General features: G+C 48.0%; 1 protein-coding gene across 1 annotated transcript in view; it reads right to left on the bottom strand.

Annotated features, from left to right (window-relative positions):
* Positions 1 to 24,850, bottom strand: part of LOC141271666 (poly(ADP-ribose) glycohydrolase-like) — a 527,289-nt gene that overhangs the window by 259,019 nt on the left and 243,420 nt on the right. The window contains exon 11 of the mRNA XM_073681706.1: positions 15,194 to 15,269. Coding sequence (XP_073537807.1) covers positions 15,194 to 15,269 — 76 coding nt within the window. The remainder of the gene's footprint in view (positions 1 to 15,193; positions 15,270 to 24,850) is intronic.

Below are 24,850 nucleotides of genomic sequence, written 5' to 3'. Positions count from 1 at the left end.
GGCAGCCGGGGCCCTGAGCAAGTGGGGGGGGCAGGGGTGGCAAGCGCTGGCACCGTACCGCTCACGGGTCCCATAGCGCGCTGGGGTGCCCGACAGTGAGTGGGCCCCCCCGCCTGCTCAGGGCCCCGGCACTTGCCCGGGTGCTGACACTGGGCTTGCCTGTGCCTTCCCCTTTTAGTGTTGTTTTGTGTTGCTCTTAACTGTGTACCCATTTTCCTTTAGTATTTTAACCTGTGTGTCTGTTTGATTGTGCCTTGGTTTCCTCCTGTCTGTCCAAGTCATCTTACCCTTTTACTCCTGCCATTTTTCTCCATGGGGGGAGGGTAGGATTTCATAGGAGCACAGAGAGGTAAGAGACCAGGGCATCTCAACCTTCAGGGGTAACCCCGGGGTTAGGGATAGATTAGGGCCTCCCTAGATTAAGGGACAGTATAGGGTCCCTCCTCCCCAACTTTCCTGTGGTCACAGTGTGACAGTTACACTGACAAAACACTTTTTTGACCCTGCTCTTGGCAGGGTCTAACAGGCCACGGTAGCTGACAATGAGGTCATTATTTGACCTCCTGCTGTCAAGGCAACCATCAGCCCCCCCGTAATCATGTCACCAGGGGGTGCTGATCAGGTGAGAGAGGAAATGCCTTACAGTCATGGCCGAAAGTGTTGGCACTCTTGAAATTGTTCCAGAAATAGACATATTTCACCCAGAAAATTATTGCTTTCATGATACACATGTTTATTTCCTTTGTGTGTACTGGAACAATACAAAAAAACACAGGGAAAAAAAGTCAAATTGGACATAATTTCACACAGAACCTCAAAAATGGACTAGGAAAAATTGTTGGCACCCTCAACTTAATATTTGGTTGCACATCCTTTGGAATAAATAACTGCAATCAATCGGTTCCTAGAACCTCAACAAGCTTCTTATGCCTCTCAGCGTGAATTTTGGACCATTCTTATTTTGCAAACTGCTCCAGGTCTCTCATATTTGAAGGGTGCCTTCTCCCAACAGAAATTTTAAGATCTCTCTACAGGTGTTCAATGAGATTTAGATCCAAACTCATTACTGACCTCTTCAGAACTCTAAAATGTTTTGCTTCCATCCATTTCTGGGTGCTTTTTAAATTATGTTTGGTGTCATTGTCTTGCTGGAAGACCTATGACCTAGGACGCAAACCCAGCTTTCTGACACTGGGCACTAGATTGCAACCCAATATTCTTTGGTAATATTCAGATTGATGCTTTGCACACAGTAAAGGCACCCTGTGCCAGAGGCAGCAGAGCAGCCTCAAAACATCTTTTAACTTCCACCATATTTGACTGTAGGTACTGTGTTCTTTTCTTTATAGGCCTCATTCTGTTTTCGGTAAACTGTAGAATGATGTGCTTTATCAAAATGCTCTTGGTCTCATCTGTCCACAAGATGCTTTCCCAGAAGGATTTGGACTTACTCACGTACATTTTGCAGTATAGCTTCTTGGTCTCCTGCCATAGCGTTTCATTTCATTCAAATGTCACTGACACTGATGCACCCTGAGTCTGCAGGACAGCTTAGATTTCTTTGGAACTTGATTGGGCTGCTATCCTGCAGTGCAACCTTTCATCAATTTTTCTATGCCGTCCATGACCAGGGATATTAGCTACAGTGCCATAGGTTGTAAACTTCTTGATTATGTTTCACACCATTGACAAAGGAACATCAAGATCTCTGGAGATAACTTTGTAATTTTGAGATTGTTGATAATGTTCAGCAATTTTGGTTCTCAAGTTCTCAGTCCTCAAGTCAGACAGTTCTCTTTTCCTCTTTTTCTCCATGCTTAGTGTGGCACACAGCCACACAATGCAAAGATAAAGTCAACTCATTTTTTCATCTGGTTTCAGGTGTGATTTTCATATTGCCCACACCTATTACATGTTTACCCACAATTTTGGAAAGGTGCCAACATTTTTGTCTGGACCATTTTGGGGGTTTTGTGTAAAATGATGTCCAAATTGCCTTTTTTTACTGTTTTTTTGTGTTCTTCCAATACACACAAAGGAAATAAACCTGTGTATAACAAAACATGTGTAATTGCAATAATTTTCTGGGATAAACACTTCATTTTCTGGAACAATTTCAAGGGTGCCAACACCTTAGAACCATTTACACATGCGGGTTCGTTATAATAAGGTGCCTGATTATCTACTCAGCTTTGCTGTTCTTGAGAACTTTCTACACAACCAGCTCAGCTAAAAGACACTTGATTGCCAAATCAACTCTGCTGTCTGTGAGTGCAATCTGCACTTCAGGTCTGCTACAACAAAGTACTTCACCGTCTAATCAGCTTTGCTTTTCCTGAGAACAAATCACACATCCAGCTCTGCTACCACAGTGCACCTTATTGCCTACTTAATTCAGCTGTTCCCAGTGTCTATTCTTCTAGTCCAGCTTTGCTACAAGGTGCTGTCCATCTACTCAACTATGCTGAATCAAGGTACCTGCCTAATGGTTTTTGCCGATTCAAGCGAAGCTGTTATCTGCAAGCTATACTGTGCTGCATTATAGGTCTTCTACATTTTCAGGAAAGTTGGCTCCAAACTTTGTAAAATACCTAATATAACAAACTCAGCAGGTACTCACCCTCCATGGGTCCAGCACTGGCTCCCAACTACTGCTTCAATTCCAGTATTTTAATTGTAACAGTGATATCATATCAACAGCACACATCATTGCTCTAGCCAGTGACTGAGCTCAGCTCTTGTACATAAAGCTTATTGGTGTGTGCCATCAACCTCGGCACAGTCGCTGAACTCAGTGTATGAACACTAGGCTAAAGCGGTGATATGAGCTGTTGACATGACGTCACCACTGCAGCTAAACCAGCATGATCAGGGGAGCCATCGCTGGACCCAGGGATGGTGAGTATCTGCTGAGTTTGTTATTCTAGGTATTTTTCAGAGTTTGGACAACCCCTTCAATGTACCTGCCTTCCCACTCATTTCTACTAATCCAAGGTGCTGTTGCCAAACTCTGATATGGTACAACTAGCACTTTCAGCTTCACATGTCCATGTGCCATTCTACATATACAGCTCCCCTGATCCTTATTCTTCTACATCTTGTATGGCTAGTGCAGCTCCACTGCATCAATGCCTCCGGTCAGTTCTTCTTACCCTATGGCTTAGCAAATCCACTTCACCAGATGAGCCCTAGCAAATTGGAGATGTTATATGCAGTAGATACATTAAAAACTGGTAAATTTATTATTTCAGTATGGCAACAGTTCAAAATGTGCAGTGCAACCTCTTAGAGACCCCCCAAAAGCATTCTTTTTCGGAGATAGTATTTAAATAAAGATGGCTAGTATGGATTATACATGGCTGAAGTAAAAAGCTGTCACATGAAGTCTAGTCTTGATAAAGGAGGGTATTTTGTAGAAATAATAAATTATACCATAGCTTATATAATACTGCACAAATATTTTCAATACTCACTTTATTCTCTCTGTCCCTAATGGCGCTTACAAAATAATTATCCTAAAGCACAAATTGTGCCCAATTTATAAAGAAAGCCAACTAATCTAACTGTGTATTTTTAGGGCTCGCTGACATGATCTTATAACCCAGCCCAGTGCGATTCAATGTTTTATCGGCATTACTACCCTTACTGGTGTATGGGGCCCGGTGAGCAGAAGCAAAGAGGGGGGCCAGACCCAGTCCGGGCCTCCCCTCTTTTGATTCTGCTCACCTGGCCTCAGGGGAAGACGTGGGTTTGGCCGGTACAGTATTCAACTGAACGTGCATTCTCAGACGCATGTTCAGTTGAAATGTATTGCACTGCCATGCGTGCCGTATCCGTGCCTCATATCAAGAACGAACAGGATGCCGCTGGACCGCGGCCAGATATAAGAAACATTTTTTTCCATTTGCTTGCACTGAAAAGTCACAATATGGGGAACAGATACGTGGGGGTCAGAAATGAGACACGTGAGGGCCAGGAATGAGACAGGTGGGGGCCAGGAATGAGATACATGGGGGCCTGGATGTGAGACATTATTACTATAGGGGTTAATTAAGGGATATAATTACTGCTGTGATGTATTTTATTTTTGAAGATTCTGTTTTTCATGGGGGGTGGGTGTTCTGTTACTGTGCAGAGCGGCACTGTCGCTTTTTTCTTCATCTGGCGTAGTGTAAAAGTTAGGCCACTATCAGTATTCGGTCAGTATTTTTTCTCAGGAGTGGGAGCCAAAACCAGGTGAGAAACAATCAGAGAAAAGGTATAATAGAAACAAGTGCACCAATTCTGCATTTATCAACTTCTCCTAGTTTAGGCTTCCACTCCTGAGGAAAAATACTGAACGAATACTGACTAAATACTGATAGTGGGGCCATGGCCTTAGGGAAAAAGTGGAGAATGTGCTCTGGAAGCGGTGCTCTAGATAACTGTGTTATTTTCTGCAGAGACGAGTCCTGGCTGGCGAAAGTGATGGCGGTTTCCACTGGATTAAGAAGAAAAGCGAAGATAAAGAACTTTAACTAGAAACGTCACTGGTGAGTCAGTGTGTTACCTGTACACTGACACTATATACTGTATACTATGTACAGAGTTAATAATGGCACTTATGGTAATATTAGAATTGTATTTTTTTTATTAATGATCAGTATTGTAGTATTCAGTCATTATGTGGTGGTAATATGTGGTCCGGTCGTGGTGTGACGGTATTTGTTCCTTGTATGTGGTATTATTCGGTCACTATGTGGTGGTAATATGTGGTTTGGCCATGGTGTGACGGTATTTGTCCCTTGTATGTGGTATTATTTGTCATTGTAAAAAATGGATATGATATATTCCCTTAAAGAAAAATAAATAAAAATATACCTAAAAAGAGTATTGGATATTTTAACAAATTTTTAATAGGTTAGAGTAGAGTAGGGCCCTTGTCGTAGTGGCAGGCTTAAAAAATCTTTGGGCCAAAACAAAAGCTGATGGCTATGATTGTGATATCGTGTTCTATGAGAACTGTTAATGTGTGATTGGTGAGGACGAGGTGCAAAAGTGGAGTTTTTTCAAGAGTGGGACTGTGGAAGTCTAGAGGGGTGGAGGCAGAGCTGGGATGAAGCCTGAGTGGAGTCTCAAGGGGGCCCGAAAATTTTGCCAGTATGGGGCCCTAAAATTCCTGGTGGCAGCCTTGGCACTTGGACCAAAGTTATACTATGGGGCAGTGTCATCCATCACTTTTTTTCCTCATGCCGATTTAGCATGAGAAAACAATCACAGCATACTGCGGGTGCATCCGATATCGGATCACGCACACCTATACAAGTCTATGCAGTACGATTACTGCAGCCACAGAGAATGGAGAAGATGGAGAAATTAAGTTCTCTGTCTTTTCTGCATCTGTTCTGCGATTCTCTCATGCGAGAGAATCAGATCACACTGAAGTGACACTCAGATCAAACTCTGACAGTTTGATCTGAGTGATGTTAGCATGATCAATCAGATTCTCTCTTATGAGAGAATGAATGGCCATGTGACCCCAGCCTGAAAGTGTGGGAGGTAACTGCACTACTCAGACACAACCAAAGACAAACATAAGGAGAACCTACAAAATCGATATGATTGCTCCTGCGATTGTTACCCGCGATTGGGTTTTCACCCCTGATCCTACAGCTACATGGCAACATAATGTAAACATAATGAAAACAAACACATGGGCCATGCACACAGGGAACAAGTCTGTAGGACAGTGTTCACACCACCAAAAGACAGGAAAACACAAGGACACAGCAAAACAACGTTAAAAAAAAATACTCTGTAAGAAACAGTAAACAGCAAGTGCTAGTAAAAAGTCTTGTGTTTCCCATAATGTAAGCATAATGTAAATGTGACACCCCAGGGGTCTGGTTGCCACAGTGATAGAGATATTATGTCTGAGAGCAGGTGGGAGGTCCTTTGGTCAGGGATCCTGTGCATGCCACACCTCCTGCCCAGTCTTGGGAGGGGAAGAACTTCCCCTGTATAAACCCGGGGCTGAGGCAGGGTGAGTCAGACAAGGAGAGTGGAGAAGAGAAGCAGCATAGGAAACAGCAGAGTTACAAGGAGTCAGGGGCTGGCAGCTACAGAGCTCGCCCTGACTAAGAAGATTCTTTACCGGACCCGGAGTCCGAGGCTGTGGGGACTAAATCCTCCCCAGCAGCAGAATCCGTCGGGCAGGGGATTTCAGGTCCTCTGGCCCAGAAGCCTGAAGGCACGGTCACACGCGTGGGACCAGCACCGCCATCGTGGAGCGGAAGCCATTAGAAGGCCCCGAGTCACCGGCCATACGGGTGAGCACCACACGGTACACTCAGGGACGTGGGCTACTTACATCAGCTTCTAGCAAGGTAGCCAGAAGAGTACAGTCAGTTTGGGAGGCCTACAACTACGCCTGGCCAGGGGAGATCCCATCTGCTCAAAGACTGACCAGGCCCCGTTTGCTAGCAAGTACTCCGGGAGGGTCTGTCGTTGTTACCAGTAAAGACCCTGAACTACACCGTACCGTCTCTGAGTGGTTCCTGCTACCCCCATCATCCACGTCGGCTGCCCTGAGGCCATACCCCTCCCGTTGGGGGTTATACTATCACGCTGCACAATCCTACCACCGGCCTCAGCGGTCTGCCCTGCAGCAGCAGCTTCCTGGCTGCACTCAACGGGTGGCGTAGTCATCAACCATTTTCTACCGCTAACAGACTGCCGTCCAGTTTGACTCCCTGGGCACGGACCGGGTCACCGCCACGAGACTACAACCCTAAACAGATCCGGCTCCGGGTAAGCTCCCGCGTGCGCAACGCAGCGCGACACAGGCCCAGGGGCGCGTCAACTTTGGCGTAGTCGGCAGGATTTCGTGCCCGCAACCACCGGGTACTGCGTGCCTGAAAAGCAAAGACTGTTCAAACTTACCAGTGGTGAAGGTTTCCCGCCATCCGGCGCCATCTTCTACCTTCTTCCCGCCATCCGCGAAGTTTTCCCGCCATCCGGCGCCATCTTCGACCTTCTTCCCGCCATCCGTGGAGTTTTCCCGCCATTGGACGCCATCTTGAGGACGCTGCGCGGGAAGAAGAGGGGCGTGGACTCCGAAAGCGCGCGAGAACTGAAGCCCCGCCTCACGTCCGGACGTTGCGTAAGGTCCTGGAAGGAGCCCAGCAGACGCCGACGTCACAGGAGCGCGACGGAAGGTCCTCAACCCTGACGATCCACTGCGGAGCCGCGGCCTACGGAAGAGGATCATCGCAAGGTAGGCCACGGTCCACTAGGGGGGAGGAAGATGTCGGATACGGAGGAGAGCTTCACTGCCTCAACCCCCGCCAGCGCTACCGCTGCTGCAGTTATGCCCTTCACCATGCCCTATATCCCGGGAGCAGCTTGGCTACCCCAGTACTCAGGGGAGTCACATACCCTGCATGACTTTAGAGAAAAGCTGGATAGCCTCTTCCAGGTGTACCCCCTCACAGAAGAGCAAAAAGTGAGCATCCTGGTGGCCCAACTAACCGGGGCAGCCAAAAGGGAAGTAAAATCCTGGCCACCTGGGAGGAAGACTGTCGCAGGGATACTAACCCGGCTGAAGGACACCTTTGATACCCGCACCTCAGCCGAGATTAAGCTTAGATTCTACGGGTGCAAGCAGCGAGCGCATGAGAGTATAAGGGACTATGCACTAAACCTACAAGAGGCCCTGAGGGCCATAAAGCAGACCGACCCTGATGGGGTGGGAAACGAGGACAGGCTATTGACTGAACAATTTATAGAGGGTTTATATTGCAATGCCCACCGAACCCAGTTGCGGGCAATGGCCTTACAGGATCCCCATCTGGACTTTGCACAGTTCAAGGATAGAGCTATCCGGGTGCTCCGAGAACCAGCACCGGGTGGCGTTGTTACCCACAGGCGCCCAGCTATCACTTACCACCAGGAGGCGGCGCCCTTGTCGGCAGGGCCTGTGGGAGCTGATGCGCAGGCTTTGGACAATGACCCGGCTCCAGACCTACACCATCAGGTCCAAGAGCTAGCTAAGAGCGTTGCTGCGCTAACCCGAACTGTGCAGTCTTTACAGGTTTCCACCCCAGGGAAGATCCAGCTGGCATCCGGACCGGAGGACATCCCGTGGCGTCGACCAAGGAGGACCCCACCGGCCAGAGGAAGACCCAGTGACCGATACAGCGAGGACGGACGACCCATCTGCCGCCGCTGCAATCAACCCGGACATATGGAAAGGTACTGTTCTTTAAACGGGCACAACCTGGGGTAGAGGGCCAACCCCCAGGAAAAAGATCACCAGGCCCATCGAACTGGCGCGACAGATATGTGGGAGGACGTCCAGTCTTGCCTGTGGTACTGGATGGCATTCCCATGAGTGCCCTACTGGACACCGGGTCACAGGTCACCACCATCCCGTACGTGCTCTTCAAGCAGTACTGGAATGACTCGGATATTACCCGCTACCCTGACGACGACTTGAGTATCATCGCCAGCAATGGTCAGCCCGTGCCACAGATCGGATTTAAAGAGGTGACCATCAAAATTGGTAGAGTCGAACTGGCCGCACAGGGACTGATCATTGTAGATATTGACAAACATGAGAGTCACCCAAAAATAACTCTAGGAACTAATGTAATTGAAAATTGTCTTGCAGAGGTGATTTTCCTTTTACAGCAGGTTGCCAAGAATGCCAGCTCCGGCGAGCAGCGGGTGCTCCAGAAAGAGATCCGGGCACTGATGCAACGGCAACAAGTGGAACTCTCCGGCGGTGAGATTGGTAGCGTAAGAATGTGTGACCCTTTTCCTATTGCCATGCCCCCAAAAAGTGAAATGATGATTTGGTGCCGGGCAGCTATTGGTCTGAGAGGTAGAGATTACCAGGCAATGGTAGAACCAGTTTACTCAGACAGTAGGCCCACCATTTTGACAGCACGGGGGGTGGTCAATGTACGCCATGGGAGGGTGCCCGTTCGCATAATAAATATCGGGGAGAGGGAAGTGTACCTGCCCCGGTATGCCACGCTAGCCAAATTATATACCACTAATCAAAATTCTATACAATCTGTGGAACCCTTGCCTCCATCTCACCCGGAGGAAGGTAACGGCTCTAAGAAAGACATGGAGGACTGGTGTCAGCAACTACATCTGGGTACTGACTCCACTCCCTCACACCAGAAACAAGGAGTCTATCGGGTGGTTCAAGAGTATGAGAGAGTGTTTAGTAAACACCCGTTAGACTTCGGGCGAGTCAAGGGGGTAGAACATCGCATCCCCACGGGAGATCATCCTCCCATAAAAGAGAGGTATCGACCCGTACCCCCTGCACATTACCAACACGCCAAGGGGATGCTTAGAGATATGAAGGAGGCTGGGGTAATCCGGGATAGTTGTAGCCCCTGGGCAGCCCCATTAGTTTTAGTCAAAAAGAAAGACAACACCATGAGGATGTGTGTAGATTACCGGAAAATCAACCGTATCACACACAAGGATGCGTACCCCTTACCAAGGATAGAGGAGTCATTGGCTGCTTTAAGATCTGCTAACTTCTTCTCTACCTTGGATCTCACTAGCGGGTACTGGCAGGTTCCTGTAGCAGAGGCGGACCGGGAGAAGACCGCATTCACCACCCCGATGGGACTTAGCGAGTTCACCTGCATGCCGTTCGGACTCTGCAACGCACCAGGAACCTTCCAACGCCTAATGGAGTGTTGTCTGGGCCACAGAAACTTCGAGACGGTCCTGTTGTACCTGGACGATGTCATCGTATATTCCAAGACGTATGAGGACCACCTGAAACACCTGGCGGAAGTGTTCGAGGCTCTGGCGAGTTACGGCCTAAAGGTGAAACCCTCCAAGTGTCACCTCCTGAAACCAAAGGTGCAGTACCTGGGACACGTGGTGAGCGCTGACGGAGTGGCTCCCGACCCCGATAAGATCACCGCAATTAAGGGATGGCCAAGCCCCTCCAGCGTAAAAGAAGTGCGGCAGTTCCTCGGGTTGGTAGGCTACTACCGAAGGTTTATTCCCGGTTTCACCAAAAAGGCAGCACCTATGCAGGACCTCCTGATAGGCCAGTCCCGGAAGGCCAAGAACCAGAAGCCGCCCTTCAAATGGGAAGAGCTGGAAGAAGAGTCCTTCCGCCAGCTGAAGATGGCCCTCACGGGGGACGAAATCCTGGCGTACCCGGATTATAGCCAGCCCTTTATCCTCTACACCGACGCCAGTAACATCGGGCTAGGAGCCGTACTGTCCCAGATCCAGCAGGGGAAGGAACGAGTAATCGCCTACGCCAGCCGAAAACTGCGACCCACCGAAAGGAACCCCGAGAATTACAGCTCATTTAAGTTAGAGTTCCTGGCCGTAGTATGGGCAATCACTGAGCGCTTTAAGCATTACCTCGCTTCTTCCCGGTTCACCGTGTACACGGATAACAACCCGCTGACACACCTGGACACGGCAAGACTCGGTGCCCTGGAGCAGAGGTGGATGGCCCGTCTGTCCAACTACGAGTTCACAATTAAATACCGGGCAGGACGCTCCAATACCAACGCGGACGCCCTGTCCAGGATGCCCAACCTGCCGGACGGAGGAGAAGATCCGGAGGGACTGGAAGAAGTTGAACTCCCTGCGTTCCACCGTCATGGGACTATTCAGTATTCCCACCGGGTAAGGAGTAAGCAGGCTGCTACGTTGAACCCCTTACCCCACTACAACTGGGCGGAAACGCAAGACAGCGACCCTGCCGTCCGACTGGTGAAGGAGATGCTGACTCGGCCGGAGGCTCGCCTTGAACCAGACGCTCCGGAGGAAGCCAAACAACTATGGGCAGAGAAGAGTCGACTGTTCCTTTACAAAGGGAAGTTGTGCCGCAGAATGGTTAACTCCCGGACGCATGAATTACTCTGGCAAGTAGTGGTGCCACGAAGAGACGCAGCCATGGTGATGGAGGCATACCACGACGGAGCTGGACACTTTGGGTGGAAAAAGCTGGAGTTCCTGCTGCGCGAGCGGTTCCACTGGGTAGGCATGAGGGGAACCATCGAGAAGTGGTGCAGAGATTGTGGCCCGTGCAACCTGAGAAGGAAGGACCGAGCCAGCCAGAAGACTCCCCTGCAGTCCATCATCACCCGGCAACCGTTGGAACTGGTAGCCTTGGATCATGTAAAACTGACCCCAAGCAGAAGTGGCTACGTCTACGCGTTAACCATCGTGGATCATTACTCCCGGTTCTTGGTTGTCGTCCCCGTCAAGGACTTAACGGCTCAAACAGCAGCTAGAGCCTTCCAGCAGCACTTCTGCCGTCCACACGGGTACCCGGACCAAGTGCTGACGGACCAGGGACCTGCCTTTGAAGCGGAGGTCTTTCAGGAATTCTGCAATCTGTATGGCTGCCGGAAGATAAGGACGACACCCTACCATCCGCAGACTAATGGACTTTGTGAAAAAATGAACCAGGTGGTAATGGATCTTCTAAGAACGTTGCCCCTGGAAGAACGCAGTCTGTGGCCTGAAAAGTTGCCCGATCTGGTGGACCTATACAACCACATCCCGGTAGGTTCCACCAACTGTACCCCGGCTTACCTAATGAGGGCAAGACCTGGTAAGTTACCTGTTGACCTGGAAATGGGAGTCCTGACCCCCGAGGACACTTCACCAGAAACAGACTGGGACACCGAGAGGCAGCAGCAGTACCGGAGAGTACAGGAGAGCGTGGAGCGAAGTCTCTGTCAGGCTAGGGAAAGACAAGAGAAAACTTACAACCAGTATGCTCCCGCTGTTCCCCTGGTACCCGGAGAGCAGGTCTTGAAGAGGAAGAGACGGCTCCACAAGTTGGACGAGCAGTGGGAGAAGGACCCGTACACCGTACTGCCCTCAAGCCACGAGAACCCGAAGGTCTGTACCATCAGTAAAGACGGAGGGGAAACCACAGCCATTGTATCCCGGGACCACCTGAAGAAGTGTCCCGAACAACTGAGGAACCCTGAAGAGGAACAAGAAGACCATCGACCCGTGGAAGAAAGGGAAGATATGGTTAGTACCGTGCTCGGGGACTTTCCTCAGTCTTGGACTCAAGTCAATGGTGCAGTTGTGGTACCCGTACTCACCTTCCTCCAACCATCATCCCAAGAACCTACGGAGCAACGGGTAGAGCTGGAAGAACAGCCGGTCCAGGAGGCAGAAGACTCCACACAAGCAGAACAGGAGAATCAACCCTCTGCTTATAGTGAGCCTGCCGTACCCCTAGTGAGACAAAGAGCCGGTAGACAGCTGCCCAGTTTACCCTTGACAGCTCCTACACCCTGTAGTTCAGGGCCAGACAGTCAGCTCCGTAGGTCCACTCGGGCCACTAGAGGCCAGTTACCCGCACGCTGGAGAATTTAAAGTGTATAAATTGTTTTATCTATGTTTTTCTGTGTCTTGTTGCTTGTGTATAATTTTGTGTTTCTAGTTATTTTTAGGAAACCTTGGTGGATTTACCGGGAATCCTTGTATATAGTTGGAGCGTAACCCAGGATGGACTAGAGACTGTTAAGGACTCGGGGTAGGACAGACCCCTACCTGGTTACGTCTCCCTGTGTTGGTGAAATGGACACCTTTGCTTTTCTTCAAAGACTGCATCCGGTTGCGGACACGCCGTAACCATCTTATGTGTTTTTCTTATAGTATTGTTATTGTTATACTTTGTTATGTTTTTCTAAATGTGTTTAGTCCCGGAGTACTAAATTTCACTAGGGGGGAATGTGACACCCCAGGGGTCTGGTTGCCACAGTGATAGAGATATTATGTCTGAGAGCAGGTGGGAGGTCCTTTGGTCAGGGATCCTGTGCATGCCACACCTCCTGCCCAGTCTTGGGAGGGGAAGAACTTCCCCTGTATAAACCCGGGGCTGAGGCAGGGTGAGTCAGACAAGGAGAGTGGAGAAGAGAAGCAGCATAGGAAACAGCAGAGTTACAAGGAGTCAGGGGCTGGCAGCTACAGAGCTCGCCCTGACTAAGAAGATTCTTTACCGGACCCGGAGTCCGAGGCTGTGGGGACTAAATCCTCCCCAGCAGCAGAATCCGTCGGGCAGGGGATTTCAGGTCCTCTGGCCCAGAAGCCTGAAGGCACGGTCACACGCGTGGGACCAGCACCGCCATCATGGAGCGGAAGCCATTAGAAGGCCCCGAGTCACCGGCCATACGGGTGAGCACCACACGGTACACTCAGGGACGTGGGCTACTTACATCAGCTTCTAGCAAGGTAGCCAGAAGAGTACAGTCAGTTTGGGAGGCCTACAACTACGCCTGGCCAGGGGAGATCCCATCTGCTCAAAGACTGACCAGGCCCCGTTTGCTAGCAAGTACTCCGGGAGGGTCTGTCGTTGTTACCAGTAAAGACCCTGAACTACACCGTACCGTCTCTGAGTGGTTCCTGCTACCCCCATCATCCACGTCGGCTGCCCTGAGGCCATACCCCTCCCGTTGGGGGTTATACTATCACGCTGCACAATCCTACCACCGGCCTCAGCGGTCTGCCCTGCAGCAGCAGCTTCCTGGCTGCACTCAACGGGTGGCGTAGTCATCAACCATTTTCTACCGCTAACAGACTGCCGTCCAGTTTGACTCCCTGGGCACGGACCGGGTCACCGCCACGAGACTACAACCCTAAACAGATCCGGCTCCGGGTAAGCTCCCGCGTGCGCAACGCAGCGCGACACAGGCCCAGGGGCGCGTCATAAACCTTACTTTTCAACCAAAGCAAATATACTCTTAGAACATAAACCAATTACACACTGAAACACTGAAAACAGGAAGAAAAAATAACGGTAGTTTTTCCGGAGGTGATTTTGTGTGGAGACATGCTACCTGATAGACACAGGACATTTGGGAGCCTGAAGTGATCCAAATAGGACGGTGTGATCCAGTGAAAGTGGCTCCGTGAGTAAACTTTGATGTGTGACCGATCACCTACTGTTTAGATAGGTAGGGAGAGTTAGATCGGTTTCGCAGCATCTCAAAGGACATTCCTGTTACTGAGATTACAGATGGCCTGATGGAATCTGTGTGAGCTCCAGTATTTCTAAACTCTGGTGAACGTGAATGCCATAGGAGAGTACCGTGAAATATTACTGGGACTAATCTGAATCTTCACCTACACCTGTACCAGTGAATTCGGTGACCTAGGAAGCCGATTAAATCTTGTGGCCGGACGTCAGAACAACAAGTTCAGTTTTCTGTTTGAGGATATTCTGTCATGGCGTCCGCTCTGAGCGCTCGCAAAGAGGACAGTGTACTGTGTAAATGTTGTGTGGATACAAGTGATTAATCGTGTAAATATATATATCAAGGGGAAAACAGGGTACCCGGAATCTTTTGTAATTTAGGCGGGAGGCGGGTGTAAGATTGTATTCCTGAGAGAACCACGTGTCACTGTAGAACTACAGGTAGGCCCTGTACCGGATAAGGGTGGGAGTGGTAGAGTCTGGGGATAGTTCCTTCTCCTGTCCATGAAGCAGGCACTTGGGATCTCTCAGTCTGCATAAATTGTATCTTGTGGGTTTTTTTTGGCTGTCGTGGCCCATACTTTGTTTGGAAGTGAAATACTGTTATTTATTGCAAGCTATAAAAAGAAGTTTGTTTGGTACCATATCGTGGTCAGAGTCATTTATAGCAGCGCCGTATCTCATCCTCACACACGTACGACTGGCGTTATGGTCGTTACAGTCACAAGATCTCAGTGTAAATCTATGAGAGCCTCGTGCTGGCCTTGTTCTGGCTCTCATAGACTTACACTGAGTAGTGACTCTCAGCTCACCCAGCAAACACTGGAGTGATTCAGCAGGTCACAGCATGCAGAAGACGACTGAAGCGACGCTGGGAACAGATGAAGATGGTGACTGGTAAGTATATTACTTGGGGCAGGGTACATTAAAGGGAGTGTGTCACCCCCAAAATAGCATGTAAATGGCCTAAACATTTATATGGGGCACTTAGCATCTATTTAAATCATACTAGGCAAGTATAGCTTAACTTTATAGTTCATTAAAAATAAACTTTTATTTGATATGCAAATTGATGTGCGCACTGACACTGAATGATCGTGGCCGCTCGCTCATAATGTCAATGCGCGCACTCTGATATCTGATGGGGCCAGATGGATGGAGATGAATTCAATGATCACTAGATTGAGAATCATGGAGATCTGGTGCGGTCCTCACCTGCAGCATCCCGTGTCCATTTCCCTCGATTGTACCTTCACAAGTTATGTGGAGATTTCTCAACTTCTTGGTTGACCTAAATAATACAAGGTGGAAATGATTCACTAAATAAATGATAATAGATGTATTTATGGAAATAGTCCACACAGCCCTTCAATAAGTGAGTGCTCAAAGTTAGGGTAAGGCTACGTTCACTCTATCAGTATTTTGTCAGTATTTTACATCCGTATTTGTAATCCAAATCCAGGAGTAGAACAATCAGTGGAAAAGTATAATAGAAACAAGTGCCCCCACTCCTGGTTTTGGCTTACAAGTACTGATGTGAAATACTGACAAAATACTGATAGTGGGAACATAGCTTAAAGCTCATATGCAGCAGATTTTGTCACAAAGTTCTGTCACTGCCCCAATTATCTGATACAACTTCATTCAGAGGAATGGAACCAATATTCATACAATGATTTGTCTGCAACTAAATTAGCCGTTTGGGAATACATCGTAAGACTAAAGTATGACCAAAGGATTCTTATGGTTATACATTACCACTGTTGTTAATGATTATAGATTCAAAGTGCATTCTAAACAAAAAGCTCATATCAGGAACCCGACAATTTACTTTTTACTGACAATGAGAAACCCATCCAAATGGCCTGATGCTTATAAAAATAGTGGGTCCGGTTTCCAGTCGTCAATGTGAAGTTATTGCACACTTCATTAGCATCTCACGTAACCCATTTAGTGGGTAAAATTGCAACTGGTTAATCTTCAAAAAGCTATTATACACGCCTCAGAAAGGTTAACTTAATGAAAAAGAATATTAAAAAGGATTGTCTGATACCTATAATGCACTTTATAAATGTTTATGTTTGACCCCTAATCACTTTTGTAATTTGCTTTATTATAAAATTCCCTACTATTCTCTGTGACGCTGAGTCACTACTCAGAGATTAACCGTGAGACAAGGAAGTCAAGGAGTCCAGGGTCAAATACCAGAAAGGCAAAAGGGTAAGCGGGCAGACTCTGCCTGTGACGTACTCTGACCTTTGCTGCCTGACTTCAAAAGGGTAATAGAAGCCAATAGTGAAAAGGCAAAGTCAGAGGTCAGGCAATAAAGATCAGAATAGCAGAATTTTAAGCACAAGGCACACACACCACCGAACATAGCTACAACTGGCAATGGTCTGACCATTGTCAGCCAGCTAAATAGCCAGTGTGAGTCACTACTCATGGGCAAGCCACGAGAAAGGGTAGTCAGCAGGTCTGAGGTCAGATACCTGGAGGGCTCGTAGTACAGAGGGGTGAGATAAAGGCGTGATCAAGTAACAATCCAGGATCAAATGCCAGGAGGGTATGTCAAAACCATGTAGTACAACAAGCGGATAGTTAGAGGCTAATTCCAGGGTCAGATACCTGAAGTCAGAGAGTCACAAAAGCAGAAGGGATAATTCACAAGAGCAGTCACAAAAAAAAGTCAGGGTCATCAACAAAATCAGACACAGAGCAAGCATACACACCTAACTATAGCAAATCTACAACTGATACTGGACTGCTCACAGCAAGCAAGCCAGCAATACTGCAAATTATGAGGACGGGAGGCACCCGAGGAAACGCCTGCAGGCTAAAACAGATTGAACAGCAGGGCTGTCAATAAAAATGCTGACAGCCCAGCACGCCCCAGGATCATATTGGATGACTGGACTGCCACTCACAAAACCAACAGTCAACACACCACAAATCCGATAGGGCACAATCAAATATGAAACCGTGACAGTATCCTCTCTTCTGGGGGGGGGGGCACTGAACCCCCAGGCTTCCCAGGAAACCTAGCATGAAAGGCGATCAGTCGATTGGCCCTCATGGATCGGATGGGAACCCAGGATCTCTCCTCCAGTACATATGCCTTCCAATGTATGAGGTACTGGAGAGAATTTTGGACCCTCCAGGAATCCACAGTCCTCTGTACCTCATGCCAGTCTAGACTGTCATGAACAGCAACCGGAGGAGGCGGGGACAAGGGCAACACCACCAGGGGAACAAATTCCAACAAGAATCTATGTAAGACATTAGAGATACGGAGAGATAGAGGTAGCTTCAACCTAAATGCCACCGGATTGACCACTTCAAGGACCTCATGGGGACCAATGAATTTCGGACCTAACTTTGCAGATAGTACCTTAAATTTAATGTTTCTGGATGATAGCTAGACCCGATCACCCACTTTAAAAACAGAACCCGCAGATAGTCTTCTATCAGCCTTCCATTTTTGTCAAACTTGAGCAACCCCAATATTCCTTAGAACCTCCCTCTAAACATCCCCAAGCTGCTCTATAGCGACCTCCACACCTGGACACTCAGAACTTATCTTGGAAAACTCACTAAAATGGGGATGAAAATCATAATTACAGAAAAATGGTGTAGTTCCAGTTTATTGATTGACCCGACTGTTAAAGGCGAACTCTGCCAGAGGTAGAAATGATTATTAGTCTGAGCAGCAACAAAACACCTCAAAATTTGCTCCAAAGATTGATTTATCCTCTCAGTCTGATTGTTGATTTTGGGGTGGTAAGCAGAGGAAAAAGACAAGTCAATCCCCAGTTTTTTACAAAAAGCTCTCCAGAACTTGGAGACAAATTGCACTCTCCTATCAGACACAATCTTAAGAGGAATTCCATGCAACCTCACTACATGAAGAATAAACAACCTGGAGATTGTCTCTACATTAGATAAGCCTGACAAGGGAACAAAATGAGCTTGTTTACTGAATCGGTCCACACCACCCAAATAACAGTTTTCCCATCTGACAGAGGCAAATCATGAGTAAAATTCATGTACAGATGAGTCCATGTCTTTCCGGAATTGGCAATGGAACCAATTCCCCGGCCGGCCAGTTATGACAAACTTTAGCACGTGCGCAGACTTCACAGGGGGATACAAAATCTTTAATATCATTACTAGTGTTGAGCGAACATGCTCGACACTGCTCGGTACTCGCCCGAGCATCACGCTACTCGGGATGTTCGGCGAGCACCGAGCATTTCCGGGTTACTCGGGCGGGAGCTCGGGTCTCCGCCCTGCATGTTTGGCGCTCTTTACAGAGCCAATGAACATGCAGGGATTGCCAGCCAGTCACTGTAATGCTGCAGCCATGTTGGTTGTGGGCATTACAGTGATTGGCTGGCCGCACAGCGTCACCTCGAGTATTTAAAACCGGGCGCCGCCATCTTGGACACAGTCGCTCCGGATTAGACAGTGTAGGGACAGGGCTGCTGATTTAGGGAGAGATATAAACTGCGAAATAGTTAGTGTAGGGTCTGTAAAGGCTGCCAGAACAAACAAACAGTCCTTTTCAGGACTAATATCCATCCCAGATACCAGGCAGGCAGGCTGTATAGGAGACACAGTGGTTATACCAGCAAACGCTGCATTACAGTCCTGTGTAATCCTGTAGCTGAAATTGCTGGACTTAGCACCAGGTGTCGGGGGCCAGGAAAAATCCTTTTTTTTTCATCTAAATCCTCCTTATTTTTCCTCCTTCACACTGTACAAATACCCGTCTTATTAATCTTTTGGTGTGTCCCCCCCAAAAAAAAGTGTGTCTCTGATTTTTCAGACACAAATATAACTGTTGAAAATAGTCTGGTGTAGGCTAGAGAAACAGAAGTGTTGTTTTGCACTTCCACGGTTCAAACCTCTGTATTATCCATTTTGGGCCATTTGTATCTAAAAAAAAAAACAGTTTGAATGTGTCGCTCACTGTTCAGCCGCAAATATCTCTATTTAAAAAAGTGTGGTATACCCCAGTAAACAATAACTGTGGTTTTGCCATCCCACGGTAAAAAATCTCTATTATTCAGCTTTTGGTAGTTTTTCCGTAAAGAAAAACAGTAGTGTCTCCTGACTGTTGTGACACAAAAATATATCTGTTGAAAATAGTCTTGTGTAGGCCCGACATCCCAGTGTGGTTTCGCAGTTCCACGGGTCAAATCGCTGTACTATCCAGTTTTGGGCCTTTGGTATCTAAAAAAAAAGCAGTTTGAGTGTGTCGCTCACTGTTCAGCCGCAAATATCTCTATTTAAAAAAGTGTGGTATACCCCAGAAAACAATAACTGTGGTTTTGCCATCCCACGGTAAAAAATCTCTATTATTCAGCTTTTGGTAGTTTTTTCCGTAAAGAAAAACAGTAGTGTCTCCTGACTGTTGTGACACAAAAATATATCTGTTGAAAATAGTCTTGTGTAGGCCCGACATCCCAGTGTGGTTTCGCAGTTCCACGGGTCAAATCGCTGTACTATCCAGTTTTGGGCCTTTGGTATCTAAAAAAAAAGCAGTTTGAGTGTGTCGCTCACTGTTCAGCCGCAAATATCTCTATTTAAAAAAGTGTGGTATACCCCAGTAAACAATAACTGTGGTTTTGCCATCCCACGGTAAAAAATCTCTATTATTCAGCTTTTGGTAGTTTTTTCCGTAAAGAAAAACAGTAGTGTCTCCTGACTGTTGTGACACAAAAATATATCTGTTGAAAATAGTCTTGTGTAGGCCCGACATCCCAGTGTGGTTTCACAGTTCCACGGGTCAAATCGCTGTACTATCCAGTTTTGGGCCTTTGATATCTAAAAAAAAAGCAGTTTGAGTGTGTCGCTCACTGTTCAGCCGCAAATATCTCTATTTAAAAAAGTGTGGTATACCCCAGTAAACAATAACTGTGGTTTTGCCATCCCACGGTAAAAAATCTCTATTATTCAGCTTTTGGTAGTTTTTTCCGTAAAGAAAAACAGTAGTGTCTCCTGACTGTTGTGACACAAAAATATATCTGTTGAAAATAGTCTTGTGTAGGCCCGACATCCCAGTGTGGTTTCGCAGTTCCACGGGTCAAATCGCTGTACTATCCAGTTTTGGGCCTTTGATATCTAAAAAAAAAGCAGTTTGAGTGTGTCGCTCACTGTTCAGCCGCAAATATCTCTATTTAAAAAAGTGTGGTATACCCCAGTAAACAATAACTGTGGTTTTGCCATCCCACGGTAAAAAATCTCTATTATTCAGCTTTTGGTAGTTTTTTCCGTAAAGAAAAACAGTAGTGTCTCCTGACTGTTGTGACACAAAAATATATCTGTTGAAAATAGTCTTGTGTAGGCCCGACATCCCAGTGTGGTTTCGCAGTTCCACGGGTCAAATCGCTGTACTATCCAGTTTTGGGCCTTTGGTATCTAAAAAAAAAGCAGTTTCAGTGTGTCGCTCACTGTTCAGCCGCAAATATCTCTATTTAAAAAAGTGTGGTATACCCCAGTAAACAATAACTGTGGTTTTGCCATCCCACGGTAAAAAATCTCTATTATTCAGCTTTTGGTAGTTTTTTCCGTAAAGAAAAACAGTAGTGTCTCCTGACTGTTGTGACACAAAAATATATCTGTTGAAAATAGTCTTGTGTAGGCCCGACATCCCAGTGTGGTTTCGCAGTTCCACGGGTCAAATCGCTGTACTATCTAGTTTTGGGCCTTTGGTATCTAAAAAAAAAGCAGTTTGAGTGTGTCGCTCACTGTTCAGTCGCAAATATCTCTATCTAAAAAAGTGTGGTATACCCCAGTAAACAATAACTGTGGTTTTGCCATCCCATGGTAAAAAATCTCTATTTTTCAGCTTTTGGTAGTTTTTTCCGTAAAGAAAAACAGTAGTGTCTCCTGACTGTTGTGACACAAAAATATATCTGTTGAAAATAGTCTTGTGTAGGCCCGACATCCCAGTGTGGTTTCGCAGTTCCACGGGTCAAATCGCTGTACTATCCAGTTTTGGGCCTTTGGTATCTAAATAAAAAGCAGTTTAAGTGTGTCGCTCACTGTTCAGCCTCAAATATCTCTATTTAAAAAGTGTGGTATACCCCAGTAAACAATAACTGTGGTTTTCCTCTTCCACGGTTCTAATCTACTCTTTATTACCCTTTTTCCATTGATAGTGCAAGTGTAAGCTATTTTACTTCATTTACAATGGGCAAGGCGCGTGGCAAGGGACATGGAAGTGGACGTTCTGGTGATGGTTCGTGCAGAGGACAGGGCCGTGGCCAAGGTGAAAATGTGCCACAACCAACAGCCACATCTTCTCGCTCCCACTTCTTGACCGAATTACTAGGGAAGCACAGAACAACACCAGTATTGAGAACTGATCAGTGTGAACAGGTTATTAATTGGATAGCAGATAATACTTCCAGTTACCTGGGCACCACCACCTCCGGTCTGTCTTCCACACGGTCAACTCTTTGTAGCCGTGAGTCTTGACCGCATACTCCTCCTCACCCTGATGCTCCTTCCTCCCACCATGCCAAGTGTCGTCAGACAGCAAGTGATCCCACACTTGGACACTCTGAAGAGCTGTTCACTTGTCCATTTCCATATTTGGGCCCCTCGCCTGATACGCTTGAAGTGGTGGAAGAGGAGATCCCATGTTGCGATGCCCAAATATTTGAACAGCCACGGCCACAGGAAGTCGACGTTGGCAATCTGTCACAAGAGGTGGACGATGACGAGACACAATTGCCAGGAAGTGAGGAGGAGGATCGTGGTGCGCAAGTGGAAGAGGAGGAGGTGGTGGATGATCTAGTAACTGACCCAACGTGGAAGGAGGACATGCAGAGTGAGGCCAGCAGCACACAGGGGGAGGGAGTCAGAGTACCCCAACAGGCAGGAAGAAGCAGTGTGGTGGCCGCAGACAGAAGGCAGGCAACATTTCCCCGTAACACCAACACGAGGGACGTTGCCAGTACAAGCGGTAGGTCTTCCAGAGTCTGGAATTTTTTTAAAGACTCTGCTGATAACCCCAAAAAGGCTATATGTTCCACCTGCCATGCCAACATCAGCAGGGGTGACAAAACTACCAGCCTGACCACCACCAGCATGATCAGGCAGATGGCAGCAAAGCACCCGACTTTGTGGGGCGAAACCCAGGGTCCACGACCAGTGTCAGCGGGTGTCACCACTGCTTCTTCCACTGTTGTGCGTGCAATAGAACCCCCTGTTGTGTGTGCAAGGCAATCCCCTGTCCATACTGCATGTAAAGATGCCCCCTCCTCTCAGTCTTCACTTGTTATGGCAGTTTCTCAAGAAACAGCATCAACGTCCACGTCCACGTCCAACCGCAGCGTTCAATTGTCCATATCCCAGACCTTTGAACGAAAGCGGAAATTCGCAGCTAACGCCCCACAGGCCACAGTCCTAAATTCGCACATTTCACCACTGCTTGTGTTGGAAATGCTGCCTTTTAGGCTGGTGGAGATGGAATCCTTCCGCAACCTTATGGCGGTGGCCGTCCCTCGGTACTCGGTCCCCATCCGACACTATTTTGCCCGGTGTGCCATCCCCGCACTACACAAGCACGTGTCCCAAAGCATCTGCCGTGCCCTCAACAACGCAGTTACTGGGAGAGTCTACCTGACAACGGACACGTGGACAAGTGCTTGTGGCCAGGGACGGTACATCTCTCTGACGGCACACTGGGTAAACATAGTGGAAGCCGGGACCCAGTCGGACCTTGGGACGGAACACATCCTCCCCACACCGAGGATTGCGGGCCCTATGTCAGTCAGAGTTGCCCCCACAGTGTACAGCTCCTGCGCATCCTCCTCCTCCTCCTCCTCATGTTCAGCCTCCATCTCAGATATCACCACATCATTTACAAGCTGGAAGCATTGCAGTACTGCCTCCGCCAAGCGGCAACAGACTGTGCTGAAACTCATAAGCTTAGGTGATAAACCTCACACTGCTTGTGAGTTGTGGACAGCTGTGAAAGAGCAGGCAGATCTGTGGCTGAGACCGCTGAACCTACATCCCGGCATGGTCGTGTGTGACAATGGCCGTAACCTGGTGGTGAGATGAGGTGAGATCACACACGTACCATGCCTGGCTCATGTGCTTAACCTCGTGGTTCAGCGGTTTCTTAAACCGTACCCCGAGTTGCCAGATCTGCTCGTGAAAGTATGCCGCCTGTCAGCTCATTTTTGCAAGTCGGCTACAGCTTCCGCCGCCCTTGCTGTGTTGCAGCAGCGTTTGCAGCTTCCAGCACACCGACTGGTGTGTGATGTCCCCACACATTGGAACTCTACCCTCCACATGTTGCAAAGGATTTGTGAGCAGAAGAGAGCAGTTGTGGAGTACCAGCTGCAACAAGGCCGTCGATATTCAGGTCAGACTCCACACATAAGACCTCAGGAGTGGACCTGGATGTCTGACATATGTACCATCCTGACAAACTTTGAGGAGGCCACCAAGATGGTGAGTGGCGATGACGCCATCATTAGTGTCAGCATCCCACTTGTCTGTCTTTTGCAACGCTCTCTGCAGAGAATTAAAGAGGAGGCATTGCAGCCAGAGTATGATGAAATGGATCAAGAAGCCGTAGCGGGCGATTACACACAGCCCAGCCTCATCTCATCCCAACGTGCATTGGGGGACAATGAGGGAGAGGAGGAGGAGGAGGAGGAAGAACAGGAGCTGCTATCATGCATTGTAGACGGTAGTACCTGTACAAGTGTCATACCGTCGGTTCAGCGTGGGTGGCCTGAGGACAGGGGGGAGGAGGAGGAGAGCATGGTCAGTCGTCATCTTGGTGAGGACACGGAAATCTTGCCTGTTACCAGTCTGGCACGCATGGCTGACTTTATGTTACGCTGCCTTAACCGTGACCCTCGCGTTGTCAAAATGTTGGGTGACAGTCATTACTGGTTGGTGACACTTGTAGACCCCCGCTACAAGGAGAACTTTCACTCTCTTATTCCTGAGGTGGAGAGGTCTACAAAAATGGGGCAGTACCAGAAGGCCCTTGCTGCAGAACTCTTAAAAAAATTCCCATCTGAACACGCTAGCGGCAGAGGTCACAGTTTGTTGCCCAACCAAGGCGTACAGGCGAGAGAGATGCAACTCCAATCCAGCAGAGGCAGGGGAACACTGTCAACATTCTGGGACAGTTTTCTGACACCCGCCCAGCTTACAGGCCCTGAGGCACGGGCTACTCTCACAAGGAGTGGAAAGTTTCAAAAGATGGTGAGGGAGTACCTTGCCGACCGTACCAGCGTCCTCCGTGATTCCTCTGTGCCTTTTAATTATTGGGTATCCAAGCTGGACACTTGGAATGAACTCGCTCTGTACGCCTTGGAGGTCCTGGCCTGCCCTGCCGCTAGCGTGTTATCGGAGCATGTTTTTAGTGCCACTGGGGGAATTATAACTGATAAGCGCAATCACCTGTCAACTGACAATGCTGACAAGCTGACCCTTATCAAAATGAACAAGGGCTGGATTGGGCAAGACTTCTCATCACCACCAAATGACAGCAGAGTAACATAAAGTCAAATCCACTGTGTTATTTCGGGAGGTGTATTCACATGCACCGCTTCACACCTACACATGGGTATACGTTTCCTCGTTTCGGCTGTTTTATCTTCTTCTCCTTATCCTCAGCCTCCACCACCACTATACCACCAGGGTGCCAGCATTGCAAGTTCCTCCGTCCTTATTTTTGGCAGCTTTTGCTTGCAAGGCATAAGCAAATACTATGGGACACCCACTCCCCAATAATGGGACTTATGTTTGTAATATGCTGTACTGCATGGCTCTTGTAAGGGGCATTGCAAGTTTCTCCGTCCTAATTTTTGGCAGCTTTTGCTTGCAAGGCATAAG

Source organism: Phyllobates terribilis, unplaced genomic scaffold (genome assembly GCF_046119375.1).
Source record: "Phyllobates terribilis strain yellow unplaced genomic scaffold, ASM4611937v1 Scaffold_5__5_contigs__length_657084704, whole genome shotgun sequence".
Classification (NCBI taxonomy): Eukaryota; Metazoa; Chordata; class Amphibia; order Anura; family Dendrobatidae; genus Phyllobates; species Phyllobates terribilis.
This window is presented reverse-complemented; position numbering and strand designations above follow the sequence as displayed.